The sequence below is a fragment of the Lissotriton vulgaris genome, chromosome 3_1 (assembly GCF_964263255.1).
Source record: "Lissotriton vulgaris chromosome 3_1, aLisVul1.2, whole genome shotgun sequence".
Classification (NCBI taxonomy): Eukaryota; Metazoa; Chordata; class Amphibia; order Caudata; family Salamandridae; genus Lissotriton; species Lissotriton vulgaris.
The window spans coordinates 154,744,205-154,769,030 of NC_141689.1; the positions used below are offsets into that span (position 1 = coordinate 154,744,205).

Consider the following 24,826-nt stretch of genomic DNA (forward strand, 5'->3'; position numbering starts at 1 on the left):
GAAGAGGGAGGGGGGTTACCTGGAGATGAATGCTGGGGAGGGCGGGACACTTGAGCGGGACTGTCATTAGCATTGAGAGCGAGACTGAGACGGCGATAAGGAAGGCACAGGTCTACGGGGGCGCTGTCACTGGAGAGCGGTACCGATATCGTGCTTGACTCTAAGTCTCCCCGTCCGCCCTTGACAGGTCGCGGATATGCATCTTACGCTTCATCATTGGGAGCAGGTCTGTCTGAAAGTAACGGGATCCGCTGGCGCAGGTCCGAATCGGGAGGATGGTTCGCTTTACGTTGGCCGTTCTGAGTAGCGAGCTGTGGAAGGAAATACTTCAAGTTGTGGGAGAGTCGATTCAGGCTTGTTCCTCTCATCTGCTGCTGACCGGTGAGTGGGCGGCTCGGGCAGTCAGTTCTCCGATTGCCACTTTGACAGCCCAGAGGCACTAATCGTAGCTGTGACAGCCAGGAGGCGCTGAGAGCCCCCCTCCACCGCGACCGATGCTAGTCTGCTGCCTCCGGCGTCCCCGTCTCGCCTTCTCCGCACCTAACCAGCAGCCCCTGCCGTGGGACTCGCTCCTGAAACTCCCACTCGTATATCCCAGTAGCCTCTCCCTGGGAAGCCTTGCCTGCCTGGCCTGGGTCCCGGCAAGGAGCACATGCAGATGGCAGCGTACTTAGGGCACCGAACCAACTAATGCCCCGATGAAGATATGAAAGGACAAAGTTGAACCTTAGTAGGACATTGTGTTTTCTAACCCGGAAGCACTGACACTTTCATAAACAAATCATTATAACGCCAGGCTTCACAACTTTGTGATCCCGAAGGATGTGCTGTCTCCCATGTAGCTTGACCTTGCTCAAGCAAGCCTTGACCTCGCCCTACAGACAAACGCGAACTAGTTGCCAGGGGATGGTAAGATCAGACCCCAAACACCGGGATTAACAGACCTCTGTTTACACACAGCCTCCGTGAAAGCCGACTGAAAGAGCTGGCTCTTGTCAGGTACCTTATTGTTTGAACTACCTGCACCTGCTGGCAATGTTCATTCAGGCTTATTTTGGAAAAACAGACTAATTGCTATCTGTGTTTTTTTTTTGTGGATGACATTGGTTCTAATAACAACATGATGGGACTGGAGGGAATAATAAGTTTCAGTTTCTCAAGGGCATTCCGTGCCCCTGCCCTCTAAAACACAGGTTCAGAAGTATACACACTCGTACTAGCACAGATACCTGTGATTTATAGAAAGACACGGACACGTGCACACACACACTTACACACATGCACATGTGCACACGTTTACACACACACACTGATGTAGACACCAACACAGGTACACACCCCAGGCATGCGGACACGTACACTTGCAGCAATGCATAAACATGCATATAGACGAACACTCACAAACAGAAACGCATGCTGAAAGAGACACACAAAAATACAGATGCACAGACAAAAAACAACTATACCAAACTAACAAAGACAAAAATACACATACCATTCAGTAGGCACACCAAATTAGACTCATTAAATGCACCTGCACATGCACACAGGCGCGCCCAAGCATACCCACACACGTAGACACGCACCCACTCACTACCCACTAAAAGACCACTTGTAATTTCAAACGAAATATTATTAGAATGGTTGTTCATAAACAATTTTTCAGAAATTTGCATTTTAAAGTTAAATGCAAGGAAAAAGTCGATGTGGGAATAAGGAGGAAATGCTGTTTGAAGTTCTACCTTCTGTCTATGTTTGGAAGAAAATAGTGCCCCTACCTCTGAACCTCATTCCATCTCACAAAAGCACATCTTGGTGAAAGAATGGCATAGCAGTTCCTGCTCTCTAATGGATGCCTTGGTATCCATTTATGAACCATTTTGCGTTGCTCTTGCTCCATACAGCACGGAGCAAGAGGGACACAAACCTTACATGTGAGTTATTAAGCCACGCAAGGCCACTTTGCGTGGCCTTGAGAGGCTCCATAAATCTGGAGTAAGGCAACACAGTATAAATAACTGCATTGCCTTACTCTGCCCTGGGAAGGCGTTACATGGGTGTTGCGTGGGGGTTCCAACGTAACTCCCATGGCTTTTGATGTAAGTCATGTAAATACAACACATATTGCATTACAAATGCTATAGGTGTCACATTTGCGAAAGTTATAACTATTGGCATTGTTAATGACAAAGCTATTAATTTAGCTATTTTCCAAAAAAAAAAAACATAAATAAAAAATTTGTCATTTACAATACCAATAGCTCAAACTTTCCTAATGCGAGACCTATTGCATTGCAAATGCTTGTTATTTTTACCAGTTGCATTACAGATGGACACATACTTTTTTTTGTAGGCATGGCGAGATTAAGCGAGTTGCCCAGAATTACAGGATGTTGGAGTCTCCCGCCAGGCTCGAACCTGGTTCCCCAGCTGTAAAGTCAGCCGCTTTAGTCGTTTAGCAAAGCAACTCCTCAAGTGAGGAGGATAAAGATAGGAGCAAGCTCCGGATCCATGTACAAAGGCATGAAAAGAAGGGAACCTATTTTATTGTGCAAGGGTGGTGATTGTATGGTGTGCCATCATCATTTCCATGATGGACATAAGTCAACATGGAGCCACACAGCGCTTCCAAAGGTATAAGTATCCATCAATCAATCAATCATAGGCATTTATAGAGCGCTCTGCTTACCCGGAGGGTCTCAAGGCGCTAGGGGGGGGGGGGGGGGGGGGGCGCTGCTGCTACCCGAACAGCCAGGTCTTGAGCTTCTTCCTGAAGGCGAGGTGGTCTTGGGTCAGGCGCAGGTCGGTCGGGAGGGAGTTCCAGGTCTTGGCGGCCAGGTAGGAGAAGGACCTTCCTCCTGTTGTCGTTTTTCGGATGCGGGGGACGGCGGCGAGGGCGTGACTGGCTGTTCGGAGGTGTCGTTTGGGAGCGTAGAAGTTGATGCGGTTGTTGAGGTAGCTCGGGCCTTGGTCGTGAAGAGCTTTGTGTGCGTGGGTAAGGAGACGGAAGGTGATTCTCTTGTTGACCGGGAGCCAGTGCAGGTCTCTTAGGTGTCCGGAGATGTGGCTGTGTCGTGGGATGTCGAGGATGAGTCTGGCTGAGGCGTTCTGGATCCGTTGGAGTCTCTTCTGGAGCTTGGCGGTGGTTCCGGCGTAGAGGGCGTTGCCGTAGTCCAGTCGGCTGGTGACGAGTGCCTGGGTGACAGTCTTCCTGGTCTCGGTGGGGATCCACCGGAAGATCTTCCGTAGCATGCGCAGGGTGTTGAAGCATGACGAGGAGACGGCGTTGACTTGCTTGGTCATGGAGAGGGAGGAGTCCAGGATGAAGCCCAGGTTGCGTGCGTGGTCTGTCGGTTTGGGTGCGGTGCCCAGGGTGGGGGGCCACCAGGAGTCGTCCCAGGCGGAGGGCGAGGATCCCAGGATGAGGACTTCCGTCTTGTCCGAGTTCAGCTTCAGGCGGCTGGTCGACATCCACTCGGCTACCTCTTTCATTCCTTCGTGAAGGTTGGCTCTGGCGGCGGCGGGGTTGTTGGTCAGGGAGAGGATCAGCTGGGTATCGTCGGCGTAGGAGATGATGTTGAGGTTGTGTTGGCGTGCGATGGCCGCAAGGGGGCTCATGTAGATGTTGAAGAGGGTTGGGCTCAGCGAGGATCCTTGAGGGACGCCGCAGATGACTTCGGTGGCCTCTGACTTGTACGGTGGTAGACGGACTCTCTGTGTTCTTCCGTCGAGGAAGGAGATGATCCATTCCAGCGCCTTCTCCTGGATTCAGACGTTGCTGAGGCGCTGCACTAGGGTGCGGTGGCAGACGGTGTCGAAGGCCGCGGAGAGGTCTAGTAGGATGAGGGCCGCTGTTTCTCCGTTGTCCATCAGGGTTCGGATGTCATCGGTGGCAGCGATGAGGGCGGTCTCGGTGCTGTGGTTGGCTCGGAAGGGTCGAGGGATCTGTTCGTCTCGAGGAAGGCGGCCAGCTGCTTGTTGACGGTCTTCTCGATGACTTTGGCTGGGAACGGGAGCAGCAAGATGGGGCGGTAATTCTGGAGTTTGGTGGGGTCCGCTGTTGGTTTCTTGAGTAGAGCGCTGAGTTCGGCATGCTTCCAGCTCTCGGGGAAAGTGGCGGTGGTGAAGGAGGTGTTGATGATGTCCCGCAGGTGGGGTGCGATGACGGCGTCGGCCTTGTTGAAGACGTGGTGAGGGCAGGGGTCGGTCGGAGATCCGGAGTGGATGGAGTTCATCATGCGGACGGTTTCTTCGGTGCAGATAGGAGTCCAGGCGCGGAGGGTGGTGGTGGGGGGCGGTGGTTTGGTCGAGTTGGACGTGGCGTTCGTCGGTTGGGTGTTGAAGCTGTTGTGTATGTCCGCGATCTTGTTGTGGAAGTAGGAGGCGAGGGAGTTGCAGAGTTCTTGCGATGGGGTGATGTTGTTGTTTCCGGCGTTGGGGTTGGAGAGCTCTTTCACGATGTTGAAGAGTTCCTTGCTGTTGTGTGCGTTGTTATCCAACCGGTCCTTGAATGCAGTTTTCTTGGTGTCGCGGAACAGTTGGTGATGCTTCCGGGTGGCAAGCTTGAGGGTGGTCATGTTGTCCGGTGTTGGCTCCCTTCTCCAGGCTTTCTCGAGGGCTCGGCAGTTCTTCTTGGAGCTCTTGAGTTCGTCGGTGAACCACGGGGCCTTCTTGCTGCCGGGTCTGCTGGGCGGGGTCCTCAGTGGGGCGAGTTCGTCCGCGCAGTTGCTGATCCACTTCGTGAGGTTGTCGGCGGCCTGGCTGGGGTTCGCTGAGCTGGCGGGGGGGTGCTGGCTCAGGGAAGCGGCGAGCTGGTCGGCTGTGATCTTGGTCCAGCTTCTGCGGGCGACCTGTTGCTGGTGGGTCGTCGTTCTTCTGAAGGTGAAGTGGACGCAGCTGTGGTCCGTCCAGTGGAGTCCTGTGGCGTGGCTGAAGGCGATGTCTTTGCTGGATGAGAAGACGGCGTCGAGTGTGTGTCCGGCGAGGTGGGTGGGGGTGGTCACCAGTTGCTTGAGTCCGAGGTTGGCGAGGTTGTCGAGCAGGGTGGTGGTGTTGCGGTCGTTGTTGTTCTCCAGGTGGAAGTTGAGGTCCCCCAGGAGGATGTAGTCAGCGGAGGGGAGGGCATGCGGGCTGACGAAGTCGGCGATGTCCTCGCTGAATTGGGTGCGTGGTCCCGGGGGTCGGTAGATCAGGGTGCCTCTGAGGGTGGTCTTCGGGTCGGTGTGGATCTGGAAGTGTAGGTGTTCGGCGGTAGTCAGGATGTCGTCGGTGTAGGTCGTGATGCGGATGGTGTCCCTGTGGATGATGGCGATGCCTCCTCCTGTCTGGTTGGCGGTGCGGTCCCTCCGGGTGATCTTGTAGCCCTCTGGGATGGCGATGGCGATGTTGGGCGCTGAGGAGGCGTTCATCCAGGTCTCCGTGAGGAAGGCAACGTCAGGAGCAGTGGTGTCGATGAGGTTCCAGAGTTCGATGGCGTGTCTGTGGACTGAGCGGGTGTTGAGCAGGATGCACTTGAGGTGGTTGCTGCTGGTGTTCGTCTTGGCGGGTGCTGGTGCGAGGCAGGTCCGGATGCAGGTGACCATCAGAACTTTCCCCATGCATGTATGCTGCCATAGCTTCGCAAGTTAAGAAATCAGAATCTACATTAGTATCCATGAGAACTCCTGGGAACTTGCTGCTTTTGCAGCTTGTCAAGCTTACTCTTGGAAATCGATGTGAACCACCCAAAATAAGAAAACTGAAGGAAAAATGCTTGACTAAATTTACAATTTATACGTTATTCAGGGCACAAAACATCAACAACTGAGCGCAGGGCACACTGCAAAGCATCTGTCAAGGCCTAACGTTTTATATGCTGATGGAAAAGCATAGCTTACACAATTGCACCATCAACTACAGCCAGCTAATTATTAAGACAGATGAGCGGCTACTATGAGACTGCTGCTCTGCCGTTCAACGACTTTCACACCACCTCTACTTAGCAGTCAATAGTTTCTTCTACTACAGAATAACTTTCACAATGGACCAGCTCTCATAATTGAAAGACAACGCTTGGCTCAGGGAGAGCTTACTGTCCAGAGTCTTCCTGTTAAGGGGACAGAGATGAATGCAAATGTCACGGTCATTGTAATGTGGCCAGCTTCAGCCTAGCTATGGTGGCTGATATGGGATGCATATCTGTACAGCTGCGCATCTCTAACCACTCTTCCTCTGTCTGCCAGCTATGGGACAAAAGACCTGCCGGCTCTGTTTTCACGAGCTCTGAGCTCAACACCTCAAATAAGAAGACTTTCCAATCACTGTTTACCTCGATGACCAAACAAACTAATTGCTCAATTCCAACGCAAACCACGATGCTGTCTGCACTCTAGCTCAGCTGCTACAAGAGGCAAACTCAGCAATTTACAACCCAGATTTTTGCTGGTATTAGGATTCTGTGACTGTGCCAATCAGTGGCAGAGTGATTGTGGTCTGACCCTAAAATGGTCCTGTTCCGTACCTAGAACACCATAGACTTTAACGGAACACGCCACTCGTCGATCGCATGATTCTGTTGGAAAGTACTTTATAAAGCTGCTAGTATTTTGCTTTTGCTGCTGCAGCTTTACGAGGCTAGGAACCGGGGGTTTGCGGGGGTGCAATTGTTTTTATCTTTGAGAATTACTTTTAAACCTTCAAATACAAATAAAAATGAGATCACTTAAGCACTATAAAATACAACCCCGTGTCTCACTGCTTAGCGAGAATTAGTGGCACCCGCACTTTCAATCAGCGCCATCCTGGTCAGCGCTCTAGTTGGTGGATGTTTAGGATACGCCTTTCTATTTAGGAAGGGCGATGCAAGCGTGCACTAACCTAGAACACCATAGACTTTAACGGAACACGCCACTCGTCGATCGCCTGATTCTGTTGGAAAGTATTTTATAAAGCTGCTAGTGTTTTGCTTTCTGCTGCTGCCCCTTTACGAGGCTGGGAACTGGGGGGCTGGTGAAATAGTTTTTATCGTTGAGAATAACTTTTAAACTTACAAATAAAAATTAGATCTCTTATCCGCACTATAAAATACAACCCTGCATCTCGCTGCTTAGCGGGAATTAGTGACACCCGCACTTTCAATCAGCGCCATCTTGGTCAGCGCTCTAGTGGTTGGCCGTTTAGCATACGCCTTCCTATTAGGGGAGGGCGATGCAAGCGCGCATCCGGCGTGCCGATGGGGTGCAAGAGGCAAGCCCGTCTGCGCCAGTCCGCGCTCAGCGCAAGCCATGCTGTTTGTCACAGTCAAGGTTATGGCAGGATAAGCTACTCAAGGCAACAACTGCTCAATATCGGTGAGAGGGATGATAGGGGAAACAAGTAGCCCTTATACAGAACAGTAACATATTAAACTGTGGCCTGATTAACAACAGGTCTTTGATAAAGCACCACCAGGAGGTGTCTAATATGTTAGAGGACATGGACCTAGATGTCCTATTTCGAACAGAGACCTGGACTAGCATTGACTCCTCTGTAGAATTGAGCTTTGCCTGTCCAGGAGGGTATACAATGTTCCATAAGCCAAGGCCTTCTGGGAGAGAAGGGGGGAAAGGGGGAAGAGGGGGGAGAAGGGGGGAGAAGGGGGGAGAAGGGGGAGGGGAGGGGGTCGGGGTGATTTTCAAAGATAAATGGGATTTTAGGTCACTACATGTTGATGACATCGAGGGGATTGAATTATTGGGCTTCTCATTGCAAGAGGCTAAACGAAGGCTATTAACAGGAATAGTCTGTTACAGACCTCCGGGTCTAGACACCCAATATCAAGCACTGTTCAACATCATCGCCGCTCTAACCCTAACACACTCAAGAATGGTTATACTAGGGGACTTTAACCTCTGGGATAACGGGAATCTAGGAAACCATCTGAGAGACTTAAGGCAAACTTGTGAAAACCTTAGCCTATACCAACTGGTACAACAGCCAGGACTTGCTCGCCCCTGTAAAAAGACTGAAAAATAGGAGGAAACCCTCAGCCCCTTGGTACAGTGAGGAGTTGAAATCAATGCAGGCTAAGTGCAAAAAGACTGAGAGGAAATGGAGAAGGTCATACATAGAGTCAAACAGAAAAGAGCTGAAACTAGTGCAGGCTTGGTACAAGGAGACGATTTCTAGGTCCAAAGAACACTTCTATGCTAAATCTATCCTGCAAGCACACAACAGCACAAAAGCACTTTTTAATATTATAAAGGACCTCTCTAGTCCAGCTTATACGGGCAACAAGGTGGTCGCATCGCAAAAACTCTGTGATGAGATTGCTACCCACTTTAATGAAAAGATCACCAAAATTGTTGGAGGTTTTTACCCAAGTCATACCAGCTGCCAGGACGAACCACCTCAGACTCCAGTCGAAGAACCATGGGCAGAAACATCTCTAGAGTGTTTTCTACCTCTTACCGAGGATACCTTTAGTAGCCTCACTCAAAGTGTTTCCTCGGGTTCTCCTCTAGACCCTCTTCCACATGGGATTTGGAAGGAGTTTAGGCAAGAACTATTTCCCTAGTTGTGGCAGATTTGCTGCCAATCACTGGAAGAAGGAATGGTTCCAGAGGTATGGAAGTAGGTAGTGGTGACCCCCTGCTTAAGAAATCATCTCTGGACCCAACAAATCCAGTACATTTTAGACCCATCTCTCTCTTGCAATACCCAGTAAAAATCCTGGAAAAGGAAGTTAGTAAATCTTTGTCCCGATATCTAGAAGAAAATCACCTGTTGGATAGGGACCAGTTTGGATTTCGTCCAGGCCACGGAACTGAAACAGCCTTGACAACTGTATTGGACAATCTATGAATGCGAGCCGACAATGGTAATCCATCGGTACTAGTGTTACTGGACATGTTGGCCACATTCGATATGGTGAGTCATGCAATACTGGTGGAAAGACTGGAGAATATAGGTGTGAAAGGACGGGCACTGAAGGGGCTGCAATCATATCTGTCGGGTAGACAACAGGTCGTGACCATGATACCGTTCACTTCCATTAAGTCACCGGTGCACCACGGGGTGCAGCAGGGCTCTGCAATAAACCCCATTGTTTTTAACATTTACTTGCGTCCTTTGATCCCTATTATCAAGTCCTTTGGAATTAACCTGATTAACTACGCGGACGACACCCATTGGTGTTCTCCTTGTAAGGGAAGCAAGCTGTAACTATGGACACATTTCAGGAATGTATGCACCAGACCTCTAGCTGGCTCAGGAAACATTCCCTGCAATTTAGTGGGGGGAAAACAGAGGTTGTATATTGCTCCACTGCCAAAATATCTCAGCACCTGCCGCTGGAGTTTAGACTTACCCCTAGGGATGAACCCTTTGTTCCAGCCAAAACTGTGCATAAATTGGGGGTCTTGGTAGACGACAACCTCCAAATGGAGTCACAGGCTAATAAAGCGGTTAGCGTCTGCTACTCCTTGCTGGGAGTGCTTTGACAGATTCTCCCGCTACTGCCTAGTGATACTAGACCCCTTGTAGTGAGGAGCATAATTCTGAGTAGACTGGACTACTGCAACTCCTTGTATTTGGGAGCACCACAATTCATCCTGCAGGGGTTGCAGAGAGTCCAGTCTATAGCAGCAAAGTTGGTGTTAAATAGGCAGCGCAAGTCATCTACGGCATTGGCTTTAAGGGATCTTCACTGGTTACCCATTAAGGAAAGAATCTGTTTTAAGTCTCTCTGTATCGTATTTAGAGCAGTACATGGTCTGGGTCCAGTACCCTTGCAGGAGAAATTTACCTGGTATAAGCCTAAGAGAAATCTTTGCTCCTCCAGTGCCAACCTGGTAACAACCACCAAATTTAAGAAGCCTAGGATGGGAGGCAGAGCATGTGGTATTGCAGCATCACGCCTATGGAATGGTCTGCCCCAGAGTATTAGACAAGCTAACCCCCTGCTTTGCTTTAGAAAAAGTCTGAAAACATGGCTGTTCCCAAGGAATGAATATAATGCTTCCCACTGGTAATTAGGTTGATGTTTGCTGATGCCATCTGTTAAGTCGCAGCGCCAGGATACCCGCAGGGTGACAGTTTGCGCTACATAAGCTTATATACAATACAATACTTCCCCTATTCTCTTCCTTTCTCTCTCTCTTTAACTCAATCTCCTCTCACTACTTTGCTATTCTATGACTTTTTTTTGCCCACCGGCCAGTAGGTTGTGCTTTTTGTTCTTGAAAATTCAATAAAAAGATGTAAACCATAAAATGGTACTATTAGCATTTTTTGTCTATTTTTTACTATAAGACTATCATTACAAAATAAAGAAAACTGAAAGAAACGCTTAATGTGAGGGTTTTCAATTAAGGGGTTTTGGCAAGTAGTGTTTTTTAAAGAATAATAAATCAGTACATTTGGTCAAAACTGAACAGGTGTTAAAGACACCTCTACACAGGTTTATAGGCTCTACGATAAGGGCTGTTTGAGAACATGATTGCTAAATAGTTTGTTTTAAAGTTCAGTACTACTAGTAAGAAATGAATATACTGATTCTGTTGTAATAGGGGTTTAGGCTCTCTCTTCGTGGAATGTTTTGACACAATACCAAATGGTCACATGCAAGGCATGTTGGGGGTTACAAATAATAGTTACCTCAGTAAACTACAACTGACATATTTCTGCGTTTTTTTCTAACAATTTAACATTAGCTCACTTCTCATTAGGAAAAAAAAGCCCCTTCTTTCCCTGAAACAACCTCCCAAGCACAAGTTCTCTGGTGCTCCCTTCACGCTGGCCTCGGTGAGGTTGAGTTAAAGGTTTGAATACATTCTATGTTACTCTCATCTTGAAGGTGCTCAACTAGATGACACTCAAACTCAGCAAGAATCAACGTACCTTTCCCTCTCTGTACTGAGGATTGGAAGATTCACCTCCTCAACCACGGGCGGAGCTCTCCAGTTCCTATGGTGAGTGGCTCGCCAACAAGATTCATTCCAACTCCCTCACTAATGTAGACAATTTCTAATTGTGTCCTACTCTTTCCAATGTAATTGCCAGACTGCTATGGTGACTGCCGTGAAGTTGTTTTAATTACAAGGTGCAGGCTTTAAAGGAGAAGAAGACATTTTTCAACTTTGTATGATGAAAAGTAAAAGGTGAATCTTTTGATGTTTTAGATGCGATTCCAATTCAGAGACCTCTTACAAGAGAGGATCTTGTGTAAAGGCAGCTATTAGATTTACTATGGCAATCGTTTAAAAGAAAATTATTTTTTTCAGCTCAACACAAAATTTAAAAAACACATTTTTATTTTTACAATTGTCATTATTGGGTCTTACAGAGGAAATAGCCCATTCACAAAGAGGAAACTGCATTTAAGCAAACTACTTAAGTAAACACATTTAAAACGTCTACCGTTCTATACAGCATTAGGGGGAATGTCCACCATGTCCACCCCCGTCAGAGTGGGGTAGGCAGCTGGAGGCTACAGTCAATTACAATCCAGGCCCAGATGGCCACAAAGCATAAAAGACATGCCAACAAAACAATATAAACCACAAACGTTTTCATTTTGACACCAGGCAGGCATTCTCTATTAATGAAGAGGAATTCGAAATCCTTCCCCCTTGAACCCTGAATTGGAGACTCATTAGGCAGGGTGGGCAACTTCCATCGGCGTAAACATTGAGACTTTTGCGCCAACATCCATGGTTAGTCACTGGCCTGAGTTAATATAATCTTCCTTCAGACACTGCAGGCATATGTTTGTCACTGCTCCAGGAGACAGATGTGGGGGAAGGGGGGGGAGGAAGGACTCTACGACCCAGGTGTATGATTTTCTCTTCGTTATACTGTGTCACCAGTATCTATACTGTGTCACCAGTCACCAGTATCTGCTGGATCCAAACCATGCCTCCTCTTCATCGGCAGTCTGGTAGCTTTCTTGAGTCAGAAGGAATGCCGATCCCGGTCCGCATACATCTGTTTACAACATCTATAGTCAATCTTTTCAATTCGCATCCCATCCTCTGGGATGCACAAGCCCAACATCCAACGGCTGGCAACAAATGTGTCCTTCGATGTGGTGACAGAAGACATGACTCAGTCCCAGAAATGGTTCCTCTTCTCATTCATTTCACGCAGGCTAATCTTACTTGTTCTCCCATCCAGATCTTAGACCACCAAATCTGGTGCTGTGTCTCTCATTGCCAAATACTCTCATTGCTTTCCAGGGTAATAAGTCTGTTCTCTGTATTATCCAATTTTCTATGGAGTCTGGCCATCTAAGGTGGCCATGAGAGCATTTTCACTACTGGAAAGACCCTGCGATGATTCTTCATCAGATGCAGCGCCTCGACCATCACCTGCGCCCACTTGGAGAAGAGTATTTACAACAAGGGGTGGTGAGGGACAGAGTCTCTGAATTAAGCAGAAAACTCTCACCCAGTCAAGAGATCAGTGCTAGATCCAACACCGTTTTTTAGCTCACTGCACCATCTCAGTTTCAGAACCTGGCTGTATGCAAATTAGTCTGTTCCTGTCCCAGTGCATGATGGGAACAGGGCAAACCAAACTACAAAAGCCAATTCTTACACTGGGAAGGACACAAGCTCCCGGGGACCGGTTTCTGGCATTACAGCCGTCTTCGGCCCGGTTTGCTTGAATCCTGATGGTGCAATGAGCAAGGGACTCACGTCTGAGTATACCCTTCCACGCTTAGGGTGGACAAAAATATTGACAACAAGGGGTGGTGAGGGACAGAGTCTCTGAATTAAGCAGAAAACTCTCACCCAGTCAAGAGATCAGGGCTAGATCCAACACCGTTTTTTAGCTCACTGCACCATCCCAGTATCAGAACCTGGCTGTATGCAAATTAGTCTGTTCCTGTCCCAGTGCATGATGGGAACAGGGCAAACCAAACTACAAAAGCCAATTCTTACACTGGGAAGGAAACAAGCTCCCGGGATCCTTGGAGAAGAGGGTGCCCTGTTGTAGCAGCACACCTGATTCTCCTCAGAGGTCTTGCTGTCGCATTAGCGCAGCCAGGCTTTTGAGGTTTTCCCATTATGTCACCATTGATACATGAAAAACCTGAGCAAAGTGAGGTTAAACACAGTTGCTTAGCGTGCCCGCTCAGTACAAATGTCTGCTTGTTACTTCGGGTGCAAAAGGCTGCCCTCCCAACAGACAGAACCAGAAGGGAGAGCTTTCTGTCCTCTTGGTGACACAGGGCCTTCTGGCAGTATCACCAACCACCTACACCCAGCCCCGAGCTCTTACGTTAAAGTAAGGTAGACCCACACCCGTTGGACCAACTACAGAAGTGCCTGACTCTGCTGTGCCCTCTTCCATCTGCACCGTTAGTCTGGGTACAGCACGCTTTGCACAGGTGTCAGAAACACTGCTTGGCACAGACACAAACCAGGCAGCTGCATCTAAGGTAACATTCTCAGTTTTAATGGAAATAGTTTCCCCATTAGGAAACCAATTTAACTTTCTACTTTGAATTGATGAAAGGGGTTATAATTTGTATATTTATATCTTTTATCTATTACCTGCTTTTGAATAACAACATTACACAGGTTCCTTAAAAAGCCCGAGCCAGCCTTTGAATCCGCACGCATTCAGCTGCATACAGGAGAATAAAAGGACCCTTCCAACAGCTGCTGATGACTGCAGTGCGAGATACCCAAGGGATACAGCAGAAACCTGCAGAGCGCTCTGAGATCAGAGCGACCAGATCACATTAACTGATATTCGGATTCTTTAGTAGATCGGAATAATACTGTAACAACTATTTTCTTTCAGTTTTATAAATGTCCTCTGAGCTTCAGCGCTCACAAGTCCATGAGTGTCTAACCAAACCATATACATGCTATGGATTCAGAAGAAACATACATTGGAAACCGATGACGGGTTTGCCAATTCGATACATTGGCCTACATGCCAGACGAGGAAATCTACTCTTAATGGAAACGGATATACGTCTGGGTTGGAAAGGAGAGATTTGATGGATATGGAGAGATGCTGTTTTTGGAAGGGACTCGAGAGATGGTTGGCTTTAAGAAAATAATCACACAAAATACAAAGTGCAGGATGCGACAGTGATGTATCCATGAACCAATGAGCATCTTGATGACCTTGACCTTATTAACCTTATTACTTGGGCACCTCTCACATATCCTAAGAATACCAGTGTTTATTTGGGACATTTCTGGCTCTCTTTACACTCCCAGATTCGTTTTTCCCTATTGAGAACCATGGGTAATTCTAAAGGTCTTTACAGCATAAAGGTTCGAGAATTGTGAGAGAGGTTCTGCATATAAATGTTGCTTGTAGGCACACACCCCTGGTTTCTCTAACAAACACCCCTAACAGTAAGGAACAAGATGTTAGCTGAGTATTACCACAAAGACATACATATCCCCGGACAAATTATATCTGTAATCATCAAGCAATTTTCACAACCCTTTACATTCCTGAATGTCATCCAGTGCGCATCGGATCTTGAGAAAGGCTGCTGGCAGCCACTAGGACAGTTTGAAATCACAGGCTTTGTTTCCCAACCAGGCAGAAATACCTCGATTGGGTAGATGAAAGGCTCATAAATAGCCTGAACATGGAGTAAGGTGGTGGAGAAGATGTTCTCTTATTTCTGAGGTTGTATGACAGAAGCACACCACGAGTGCCTCTACAATGCAGCCCCAACAATGAATGTGTCTTAATGCATACGTTTACCACATATGTTTGTGGTAAAGGCATTATTGGTAAAGGGATATACCTGGTAAAGATCAAACCCCAGCCCCATGCCTGAGTCCAAAAACCCGGCAATTGATACTAAAAACGACCCCCACCCCAGACCCGTGCTTGAGCCCTAAAAATGCCCCAGCTCTGAAAACTGTCCCTCCCGCCCTCCCTGAGGCCTAAAACTCGCTCCCATGTCCTAAAAACGTAGTTGACCCAGCCCTCCTGCCCTGAATCCTCAAACCTCCCCAGCCCTGAAAACTGTCCCTTCCCCACCCAGAACCCTAAATCTCAACCCCCATGTCCTAAAAACTAATCCGACCCAAGCTCCCCTGTCCTGACCCCTAAAAACTAACCCCTACCCCTGAAAACTACTGTGGCCCTCCGCCGTGAGCCCTAAAACCTGGTCCCTGCCCTAAAAACAAACCCAACCCCCGAGTCCTAAAAACTATCCCTCCACCTTCCCAAATCTTTGCCTCAGCCCCACTCACCAGGCAGCGTCTCTTAGCGTCTTCTCCCGATCCTTCCTGTTCCCGGGCCCGCCCATCCACACATCTACACCGCGCACTGCATTAACCACGCATATGCGTGCTTAAGGCATAAGCATCGTTAAAGCAAGCATGGTTCTGCTTGCAGGGAAACGGTACGTGTGGCTCAGCCCAAGCTATAAAGGCAATTTCCCAATTTCGGAAACAAGCAGACAACCATAAACTTCAAGGAGAAGTCCGGGTCACAGCACACTATGTAGAGATAACACCTCCCCCGCACCCACCAAATCCCTTTGGTCACCCATTCATCAGATCGACAAAGAGGGGGCCTGAAGGGATAGAGGCATGGCTAAAAAGTCTACGACATCAAACTATGGATGCCCCTAGTGAAAATTATGGTGTGTCCATATTGCCTCAACTCTAGAAGCAGGAATAGAGACAGCTGGATAGGACAACGCAAGTTATTATGAATATTAACAAAATGGGGGTGCCCCTGAAGGTCTCAATCTGAGAGTCAATGACCGCTGTTCTTAACCATGTTGTGGGAAAGGGCGGCCTTAGAACTCAGGACTGTCGTGCCTTTCAAGGACTGATAAACATACTCACCATAGCTTACAGATTAACCCACCAGGGGAAACAAATGTACAGATCTGTGATGACACTGCAACAGCAAACGCAATCTCATATCACGTGGCTTTTTAAGCATGACTCAGCCCTAGAGGGATATACCACGGCTAATGGAGCAGTAAAAACATTTTGAGCCTTTTTTAGGTGGAAATAGATAAATGCACAGCAAGCCACACACACACTTAATCTAATATCTATTGCTTATTTATTTTTATTTTTTTTTAATTTTTGAAAACCTTTATTGTGCAGATAGTAGCATACAAGTACGGGCCTACAACCAATCAGGCCGGCCACGAAACAATATGAGAAGCACGTAAATCAATAAGGAGGTTTCACGGCAGACACCCAGCATTGTGCAAGCAAGTAGTTCAATCTTAGAAAAGCTGAGTACGACCGTTGGAAGCAGAATCAAAGAAGGTTAATTTTATAATAGAAAGTATAGCAGGATCAGTTGCAGTTTTTAATCATCTAAGTTCCCTTAGCGGGCCACAAATTAAGCATCAAAACATTAAGGCATCGATAAAGACTGTTATCAGCAACAGTTCACAGCGATCAGACTATAGACGCCATGTTTCCAATCAGTGCCCACCGTGGCCCGTCACGTGCCCATCTACCACCTAATTATTGTACTGATACATAACGGAGGAACCAGAACAGCAACAGTAGTTACAATCATCCTCTATACTGACCCAAGTAATAAGAAAAAAAGGGGGGGATACTAAAAAGAAGAAAAGAATGAACGCCGCGCTGCTGCACGCGCCCTACAGAGATAAAGGCGCGCAAAGTGACTGAGGATCACGCTATCGGGGGTGGGGCATGCAAGTCAGGATATATGTGCAATCAATATCGTATAAGTAAAGTAGCACACCCCCCATCCCCACCAGCAATCACACCATCGGAAACACGCGCAGACACAGGGTCCTAAGAAAGGGATACAAAAGAGCCATAGAAACTAAAAGGAAAACGGTCAGAAAAAAGACCCCAACCCACCCACCCCACCCTGCAGAAGGCTACGGCCTACCCCCCAGCAGCATGCCTGTCGCCCTAATAGGAAACCCGAAATATAGGATAAGTTAGAGAGAGGGAAAGCAAACAAAAGAGACAAAAAGGAAAAAGAACCAGTGGGAGAGGAGAGCCATCAATCGAGTCATTCGGCCCCTGCCCCCCCGCCTTCACACATATTTATGCATCATCAAAACGAAATCGACATAGTCTCAGGTATCATAAACCTCCGAAGGAATCGTCCATGCTATCGTGGTTGAGGGCATTCCTCATCTCCATCTGTTAACGAGTAGTCCTCCGGGTCCAGGACCGGCTCACCCCTGTCCTTTCCTAGTCATCGCTACCATGCGCGGTAGAGTAGTGGGCAGCAAACATATCAAAGTGGAGAGGCCGTATGGTCGAAACAGGACGGACCAAGGGTGCTAACCAGAGGATTCCGGCAACCAGCGGCAAAGCAAAAACTTTTTGCGGCAGTCTAGACTTTCCAATAACGACAACTGGAACAGCAAACAGTGTGGGTGCAGTCTCACCGTGCAGGAAAGTAAAGTCTCCCCCGCAATGTAACAACGGGACCTCACTGAGGCAGTTCGAATCGGCAATCCACGTCGTTCCCCGATCATTCGAGCAGGAACGGGCCCCAGCGTGGTGCCCACGCCGCGCCCGCCACAATCAAGGCGACCTTGGGGTCCGGGGCCGCAGGCGTACAGTCTTGTCGTTGCGCGGCGGCAGCACTCCTCGCAGCAACTGAGGGGGACGAAACAGCACACACTCGAAGTCGAGCCGCGTCCATGAGGGACGGCCCAACAGAAATGACGGCAGTCCTTCTATCCTGCACAAGGGCGTCGAGGGCCATGGCCGCGCGTAAAGACTGTAGGGCGTCAAGAACATCACCAAGCGTGGGCTCACACTCGCAGGACCAGGCCCCCGTGCACTTCAGCGACACAAATTCGCCGCCTCGGTTAAACCCGTGAACCAGGGCGCCGGCCGCCATCTTGCAGGTCCAGCCGCGTCTCCGTTCGCCTCAACCTCTGAGCGGGCTCTCAAGCAAGGCAACCGCTGGAGTCCCCTCGAGCCCCAGGAATGGCAATCTGGGTGCAGAAAGGAGAGCCACCAAAAGGGGGGACCGCCAGCGCCACCGCCCCGCGGACGCCACACGCCGACTCTGGGCGCAGGGCTTCAAGATGGCCGGACAGGGCAACAAGGGGGGGATGCCTCCTGCGCTGTCTTCCCCCGTCCACGGCGTGCCACGCCCTACCACGGGGCCCCCCGGTCGCTGGACCGGGCCCGATCAGTCGCCACCGGCATAACCGCTCAACGGCCTCTCCCAGCCGACCTCTCCCCTCCACCAGGGGCCGCCGCCGACACCGTCTCTCCGGCCGACCTCCACAGGCAAGTCCCCGGTTTCTACGCCGCGGAGGCCCCGGACCAAGCAGGGGTACAACTTCGGATCTGCAGCTCGCAGGAGCCCCCGGGACAGATGGTGAGTACGAGCTTTCCTTCACCTTTCCATTTCTTCCCGAGTATGTCGTCTCGGGCAGGATGCGTATCAGGATATGTGTGTTGGGCAGGAAGGCTGGCGGAGCCGAGCTACAGTGCGGCCATCACGGTCGCGAGCTTGGCTCCTCCCCCCCTCTATTGCTTATTTTAATTAGATTTGCATAACATATCAGTTTCAGGTTTTATCACCAAAACAGATACATTGATACTAAAATTCCATTGACTGCCAGTTCTTCCCTACTGGACTTATTCATACAATATCTTTTTCATTCAAATAGCACAGTGGAATTTGTAAATAAGGTGTATATATATACACACATATATATATATATATTTATATTTGTGTTTAATACCGATTGATACAAAAAGCATCAATGAACAAAACCGGAGCAATGTACGTCAACGAAGACAAATAGGAATGACTTGCATCTGGTTTTCAGTGGCTGATTACGGGTGATGTAGAAGGCAAGTCCTTCGTAAGAGAGGAACAAGCAGGACATTTAGTGGTTGGCAGGTTAGTCTTGGGCGAAGCTAAAGCCTTGATTGGTGCAAAGTCATTCAAGACTGTTTTTGGGTGATAGGGTGGTTTTAGTAATAGAAAATTTCGAAGGCTAAGAGTCTCTTCTGAAAGTAAGCGAGTAACTGGCTGGCCTTAAGTATGCATCTCTGCACATTAGAGCCTTTCAAATACTTATCTTTGTTTTTTAACCAAATACAGATTGTGGTATTAAGAATCCTTGCTCTGATTAGGTGTTCTTGCTTATAACTAGCCACTACTGGAAGAATCCTTGATACACTAAGTATCTGCTTTCATTAGATTTTATTGCTTACATTAAAAGTCCACATGTACATTAGATGTACATTAGATATATGTAAATATTTCTGGAATTCTCAATATTCCACCTAACACTCGGTTTCCTCATTTGCTAGTGGAATGGGATTGCATGAGTTGTCCATGCTTCCCTAGGTAGTGTTGTGTCGTCTCACTTATATTCTACTTCCTTGCTTATATAATGTATCCTCTCTCTTCCTGCTTGCACGAGGTAAGCTACCTAGCACTAAGCATCCATGCTTACATTAGTTGTCCTTGCTTCCCCAGCTATCCTCACTTATATTCTAATTCCTTGTTTATATGATGTATCCTCACTCTTCTTGCTTGCACGAGGTAAGCGGGCTAGCACTAGGCATCCATGCTTCCCTAGCTAGCTACACTTATATTCTGCATCCTTGTTTATATCAGATATCCTCACTCTACTTGCTTGCACGAGGTAAGCTACCTACCACTAAGCACCCATGCTTACATTAGTTGTCCTTGCTTAACCAGCTATCCTCACTTATATTCTAATTCCTTGTTTATATGATGTATCCTCGCTCTTCTTGCTTGCACGAGGTAAGCTAGCTATCACTAAGCATCCATGCTTCCCTAGCTAGCTTCATTTATATTCTGCATCCTTGTTTATATAAGATATCCTCCCTCTTCTCGCTTGCACGAGGTAAGCTAGCTAGCACTAAGCATCCACGTTTACATTAGTTGTCCTTGCTTCCCTAGGTCACTTCACTTATATTCTGCATCCTTGTTTCTATAAGATATCCTCACTCTTCTTGCTTGCGCGAAGTAAGCAAGCTAGCACGAAGCATCCACATTTACATTAGTTGTCCTTGCTTCCCTAGGTAGCTTCACTTATATTCTGCATCCTTGTTTATATAAGATATCCTCACTCTTCTTGTTTGCGCGAGGTAAGCAAGCTAGCACTAAGCATTCATGCTTAAATTGGTTGTGCATGCTTCCGTAGGCATCCTCACTTATATTCTGCGTCCTTGTTTGTATGAGAGCTTCACTCTTCTTGCTTGCACAAGGTAAGCTGGCTAGTACTAAGTATTCATGCTTACATTAGTTGCTCTCACATGGAGTATCCTTGCTCAAATTAGGCAGTGTTACTAACACTTGGTGTCCTCGCTTACAACAGGTGTCCTGTGTTACCACATGCATGCTCACAAAAATAAGTATTTACATATGTAAAGCATCCCTGCTTACACTAAACATCCTCGCCAACACTCCGTATCCTTGCATTACGTGTCCTTGTTCACATTAGTATCGTTGCTTGCATTACTGACCCTTGTTAACATTAGCATTCTCACTTACAACAGGCTTTTCTCGCTTACAACTGGTGTCCTTGCTTGCACCAGCTATCCTTAGTTACAACAGGATTTGTGTTCCATCTTAGACAGCCCCACTACACAAGGTACCCCTCCATGATTGTGTTGTGCTCACTGATTTTAAGCATCGCACCCACAAATCATAGTAAAATCTAGATTTGCTAGCGCTTTACAATGTCCTGAACCATAAGTGCAAACTGAAACAAGAACACAATTTAACTATTCAGAAGTAAAATTAAAGTGGGTTTAGGATACAGAGGTCTTCCACTTAAATACATTAAACATAAGACATTCATCAAATGCATCAGCAAAGTATTTAATTCTAGCAATGTAGGATTTATGAAAGTAAAAAAAACAATCTGTTTGGTTTCCTGCTAAACAAATGGAAATGAGTGAGCGTGGGGTGTGCAGTGAAAATCCTGGGTAACAGCCTCACCGGTAGTATGCTGGGATGACATGACAATAAATGAAGAATGAAGAACTGAAAGGTTCTGTCAAACCTGGTTAATCTACATCCAAAGAATGTCCTCGGAAAGAACCATCAACCGCAAATCTGGTTTAGAGAGACTGGTTTAGATTATTTTCGTTTATCCATTAGCTCTAATAGGATCTATGAGCCTTGTGAAGGGCCCCCTGAGAAGCTCTGCCTGTGGCTAGACGCTGATGGTTGCAGTACATGTGTCAGGATTATAAAGACCACCTTAAGGTGAGAACAAACTAAGACCTGGTTGTATCAAAACAATAGCTATGTGAAAACATGGGTGCGTTCAAATAAGCAACAGCGTTCACAGTGCACCCCAAAAGCAAATAAGTCTGCTAAATCTCCCAAAAAGTAATAAAAACGTGGCGGTAGTTTCACATATATAACAAATATGAAAATGTGTTCATAGAGCCATAGATTATTCAGACAAAATTCTCAATTAAAAGAAACAACATTGAAATTCACTGACCTTCACATTTTAGAGTATCTCGTCCAAGTCGAGAGGGGACACATAGGTAAAGAAACCAGTGTTGACTACTACAGAATCAATTAAAAGACGTAGATTAACCAGGTTGGACTACAACCTACATATGAAATCCCTCATAGACAGGGATGATCGCATTAGATGTAGCTGTGTTGGCAGTAGCCAGGATGCTGTGAATAACAAACAATGATCAAAGACTGCAGTAGGTACCTGAAGTCATCTCCTCAGCTGAGACCCAGAAGGTCTCCTGGACGATGTCTTTCAAGAGCTTCCGCTGCATCTTCTTCTTCTCCCTCAGCACATTCTTGAAGTTGTTGATGCACTTGTTCAGGTAGATGGTCTCTGAGCACACCTGCTCCAGCCTGAACGCTGGTCGGCCCTCCGGAACTTCCTCCAGTCCCAGCGTAGAATCTGAACCTAGTTGAGAAGCCTGGCTCTGATCAGCACAGGTTTCAGGATCAGAGCAGGGCAAGGCCGGAGACACAGGTGACTCTGAAACTACAGAAGGGGCTCGACTAAGGGAAAATTGCTTTTCAATTTTTGGCGTTGGAGGAATTTCCAGTTTCAGAGCACCGCTGATCTGACTGCTACTACATGATGAAGAAAGGCTTGCAAGATTATGGCCATTGCTAGTGCAAGGGGCACCTTTTCCAAGTTTAGGCAGATCTTCATAGTTTCCCATTGTTTCTGGATTTAAAATGGCACCAGTTTCCAGTTTGTTAAATGCAACCTTCAGCGCAGATCGAAAATGACTAAGAGCTTTTCCCAATTTATTTGCATAGAACTTTATGTCTCCAAGATCAATGTTGTCATCAGGCTGATCAAGAAAATCCCTGAAGACGTGACCAGTTGGCTGCTGGCCTTCCATCTCTATGTGGACCACTTCTTTCAAGGTCTCGGTCCCGGTCATGTCTGATAGTTTGCCCACAGTGTCATCGAAGCTTACAGAGGTAAAGCTTCCAGACTGATCTTTAATGATCAGATTGATCTTCTCTGAGCTCCGGAACGGACGCCTGGATTCACATGGAACAAGTTCACCTTCTTCCTCATCTTCCACACCCTCGCCTTTCTGATCATCCACAATAGAGCAGCATCTCTTGATTGCAAATTCTGCCTCTTCTATTTCGCAGGATGAAGTCGATAAATGGCTGGCACGGGCTAAGAGCTTTGGCGACCTTAGAGAATTTCTCTCACCTGTGGTAGGCAAACCAGAGAAATGGCGATTTTTCTTAGTTTCTTGTGAATCCAGGCGAATGGAGAGATGACTTACACTCGTTTCCACTGGTTGTTCACAACAGTTGACATCCACTACTTGTGTGATGTCTGCCCGAGTCTCTTCTAGCTCGGCAGTCAAACTACACTTTTTAGCTAGTGTGCATTTTTGTGTGAAGCAGAACTCTTCTCCTAAGCCAGGCGCCTCGATGCTGGTGTTCTGATATCTTATGCAGTAGGATTCCGTCTGAAGCTCTGCATCCACGCCGTCTGTTCTCACTATCTCCTTGTCCAGGCTTAGGGAGCTCCAGCGGTTTTCGCGGAGGTCATGCTGTAACAACGACACGGAATCTGCTCTCAGGCTGTTTTGCACACTTAGCAAGCTTCCCTCTTCAAAGGGTGAGATCCTTACACCTGTGCTTTCTAAAAGCACAGACTTCTGTAAAATGAAATCTCTGTGTTTGACATGTGCAAGCATCACAACAGCTGGCCTTGGTGCCAACTTCACAACCCGTGTGCCCAATCTGTAAGCACATTTTATATACCTCGAGCACTGGGTACCATTGAAGTAGTGGTGCTCAGACAGGAAGCTGGAAATAACCTCCATCGTGTTTTCTTCCTCTTTTTCTGGGATACCATAAAAGTATAGCATGGGCTCTTCATTTTGTGAATCTCTTTGGGATCCCACACCCTGGGTCAACATTGTGCTTTTTGCCGTGGGTCCAAATCCAATCTGTAGGCCCTCAATTTCATTTAAGACTGTGTCGACGCAGGTGGAGACTTCTTCCACGGAGCCCTTTATTAGGCTCAGGTGCTGACGCAATTCTGCAATCTCTGCCTGAATGCGGCTAATGCCCTGTAACTCCTTGATGATATACTGAACTACATCCTCTGAATCATCAGCTGGTGGAGAGGCCTCGTAGCTGACCGCCTCCGGTATATTCTGGGAGTACAGGTCGTCGCACTCAGTGATCTCTCTCCAGCTCATGGTGATGCTGATTGTGTTCAGATCTTGACTATCTGATTGTGGGAAGCCGTGACTTGGACTAGTTGACTGCCCAGCGTTTGGTTCCTCTTTACAAGTAACCACCACAGAGCTGTGCTCCTTGGGCTCCACTACGCGTGCTACTGTGGGCCCATCCCAGTTCACTGGTTGATTTCCAGTGCATTGACCATTGTCCTCTTCATCCCCGCTGCTGTGTTGAAGGTCTTCCTCTGCACTGGGAGTCCCAGTGCTGATGGCGTTGATGGTTGTTTCATAGACAGACAAGCTTTCTGCGGCCTTCAGCATGGCTAGCTGGTGGGGCGCATGCACCGAGAGCTCATCTGCTGGCCCGTGCAGCAGGCGCTTCATGGTCTCCCTAAGACACAAGGTCAGTTTGTGCTTCTTGGCCTGCTTTTTCGAGGTCTTCACCACAGACTTCCGCTGCTGCAGAGCGATCTCAGCTCCTTGCCTTTTCCATCTGCCCTGGGCAAACATCATAAAGTGGCACACATACACCTTTTGGGGACGCTAGGCCAGTGCATGACACGGAGCACAGCTGAATCCACTCAAACTTGAATCCACGCGCTAGTGACTCATGGTGCAGCTTCGGAAGGTTAAGAGAGAAATATTAAACATTAAAAAAGATTTCTTAATCAGAGAAGGCAGCACGCTCACAGTTCAGTTTATTGACATGGCAGCGCACTATGAACCCCCATCAGTGGCTGATAGAAACGTCCCAGTCACAAGCCCCCAGAGATGGACCCCCTGAATGTATCAACAGCAGGCAGCCGGGCTCATGCGCACTGAAGCTCCCTCGGGCCTGCAGCCTCATGTCTACACAGAGGCCTCCGCGGATGGGAGACTCCTCCCCCTTCCTTTAAGGTGAAACAACACTAGGACCCATTGCTATGGAAACCCCGGGAAGAAGTGGAGAGACTCTGCGCCCTGCAAGCCTCTTCAGCTGCATTTGTTGCTGTAATTACTACATTGTCACGACTGGGGTATAATAATCTCAATATCCAGTCCCAGAAGTTAAGATATGACATGGAGTCCTGAAATAGCGCCCTGCCTCGGGGAGCTTCATACGGAGCAGGAGGGGTGCTTGGACCCCGTGTTGTGCTGAGGGTTTTCAGGAATCCAGCAGCCAAACAGCGCAGACACATCACTTGGATTCTTATGTAGTTCAC

At 47.8% G+C, this 24,826-nt stretch overlaps 1 protein-coding gene across 4 annotated transcripts in view; it reads right to left on the reverse strand.

The window, feature by feature from the left end:
* The window catches only part of UNC13B (unc-13 homolog B), a 3,024,149-nt gene that overhangs the window by 1,454,096 nt on the left and 1,545,227 nt on the right, over window positions 1-24,826 (reverse strand). The window contains exon 1 of one of the 4 annotated variants that reach the window (XM_086960244.1): window positions 21,653-24,288. The exons of the other annotated variants lie outside the window; for them this stretch is intronic. Coding sequence (XP_086816370.1) covers window positions 21,653-24,137 — 2,485 coding nt within the window. The 5' untranslated portion in view covers window positions 24,138-24,288. Of the gene's footprint in view, window positions 1-21,652; window positions 24,289-24,826 lie in introns of those variants that run through there. 4 annotated transcript variants of the gene reach the window in all.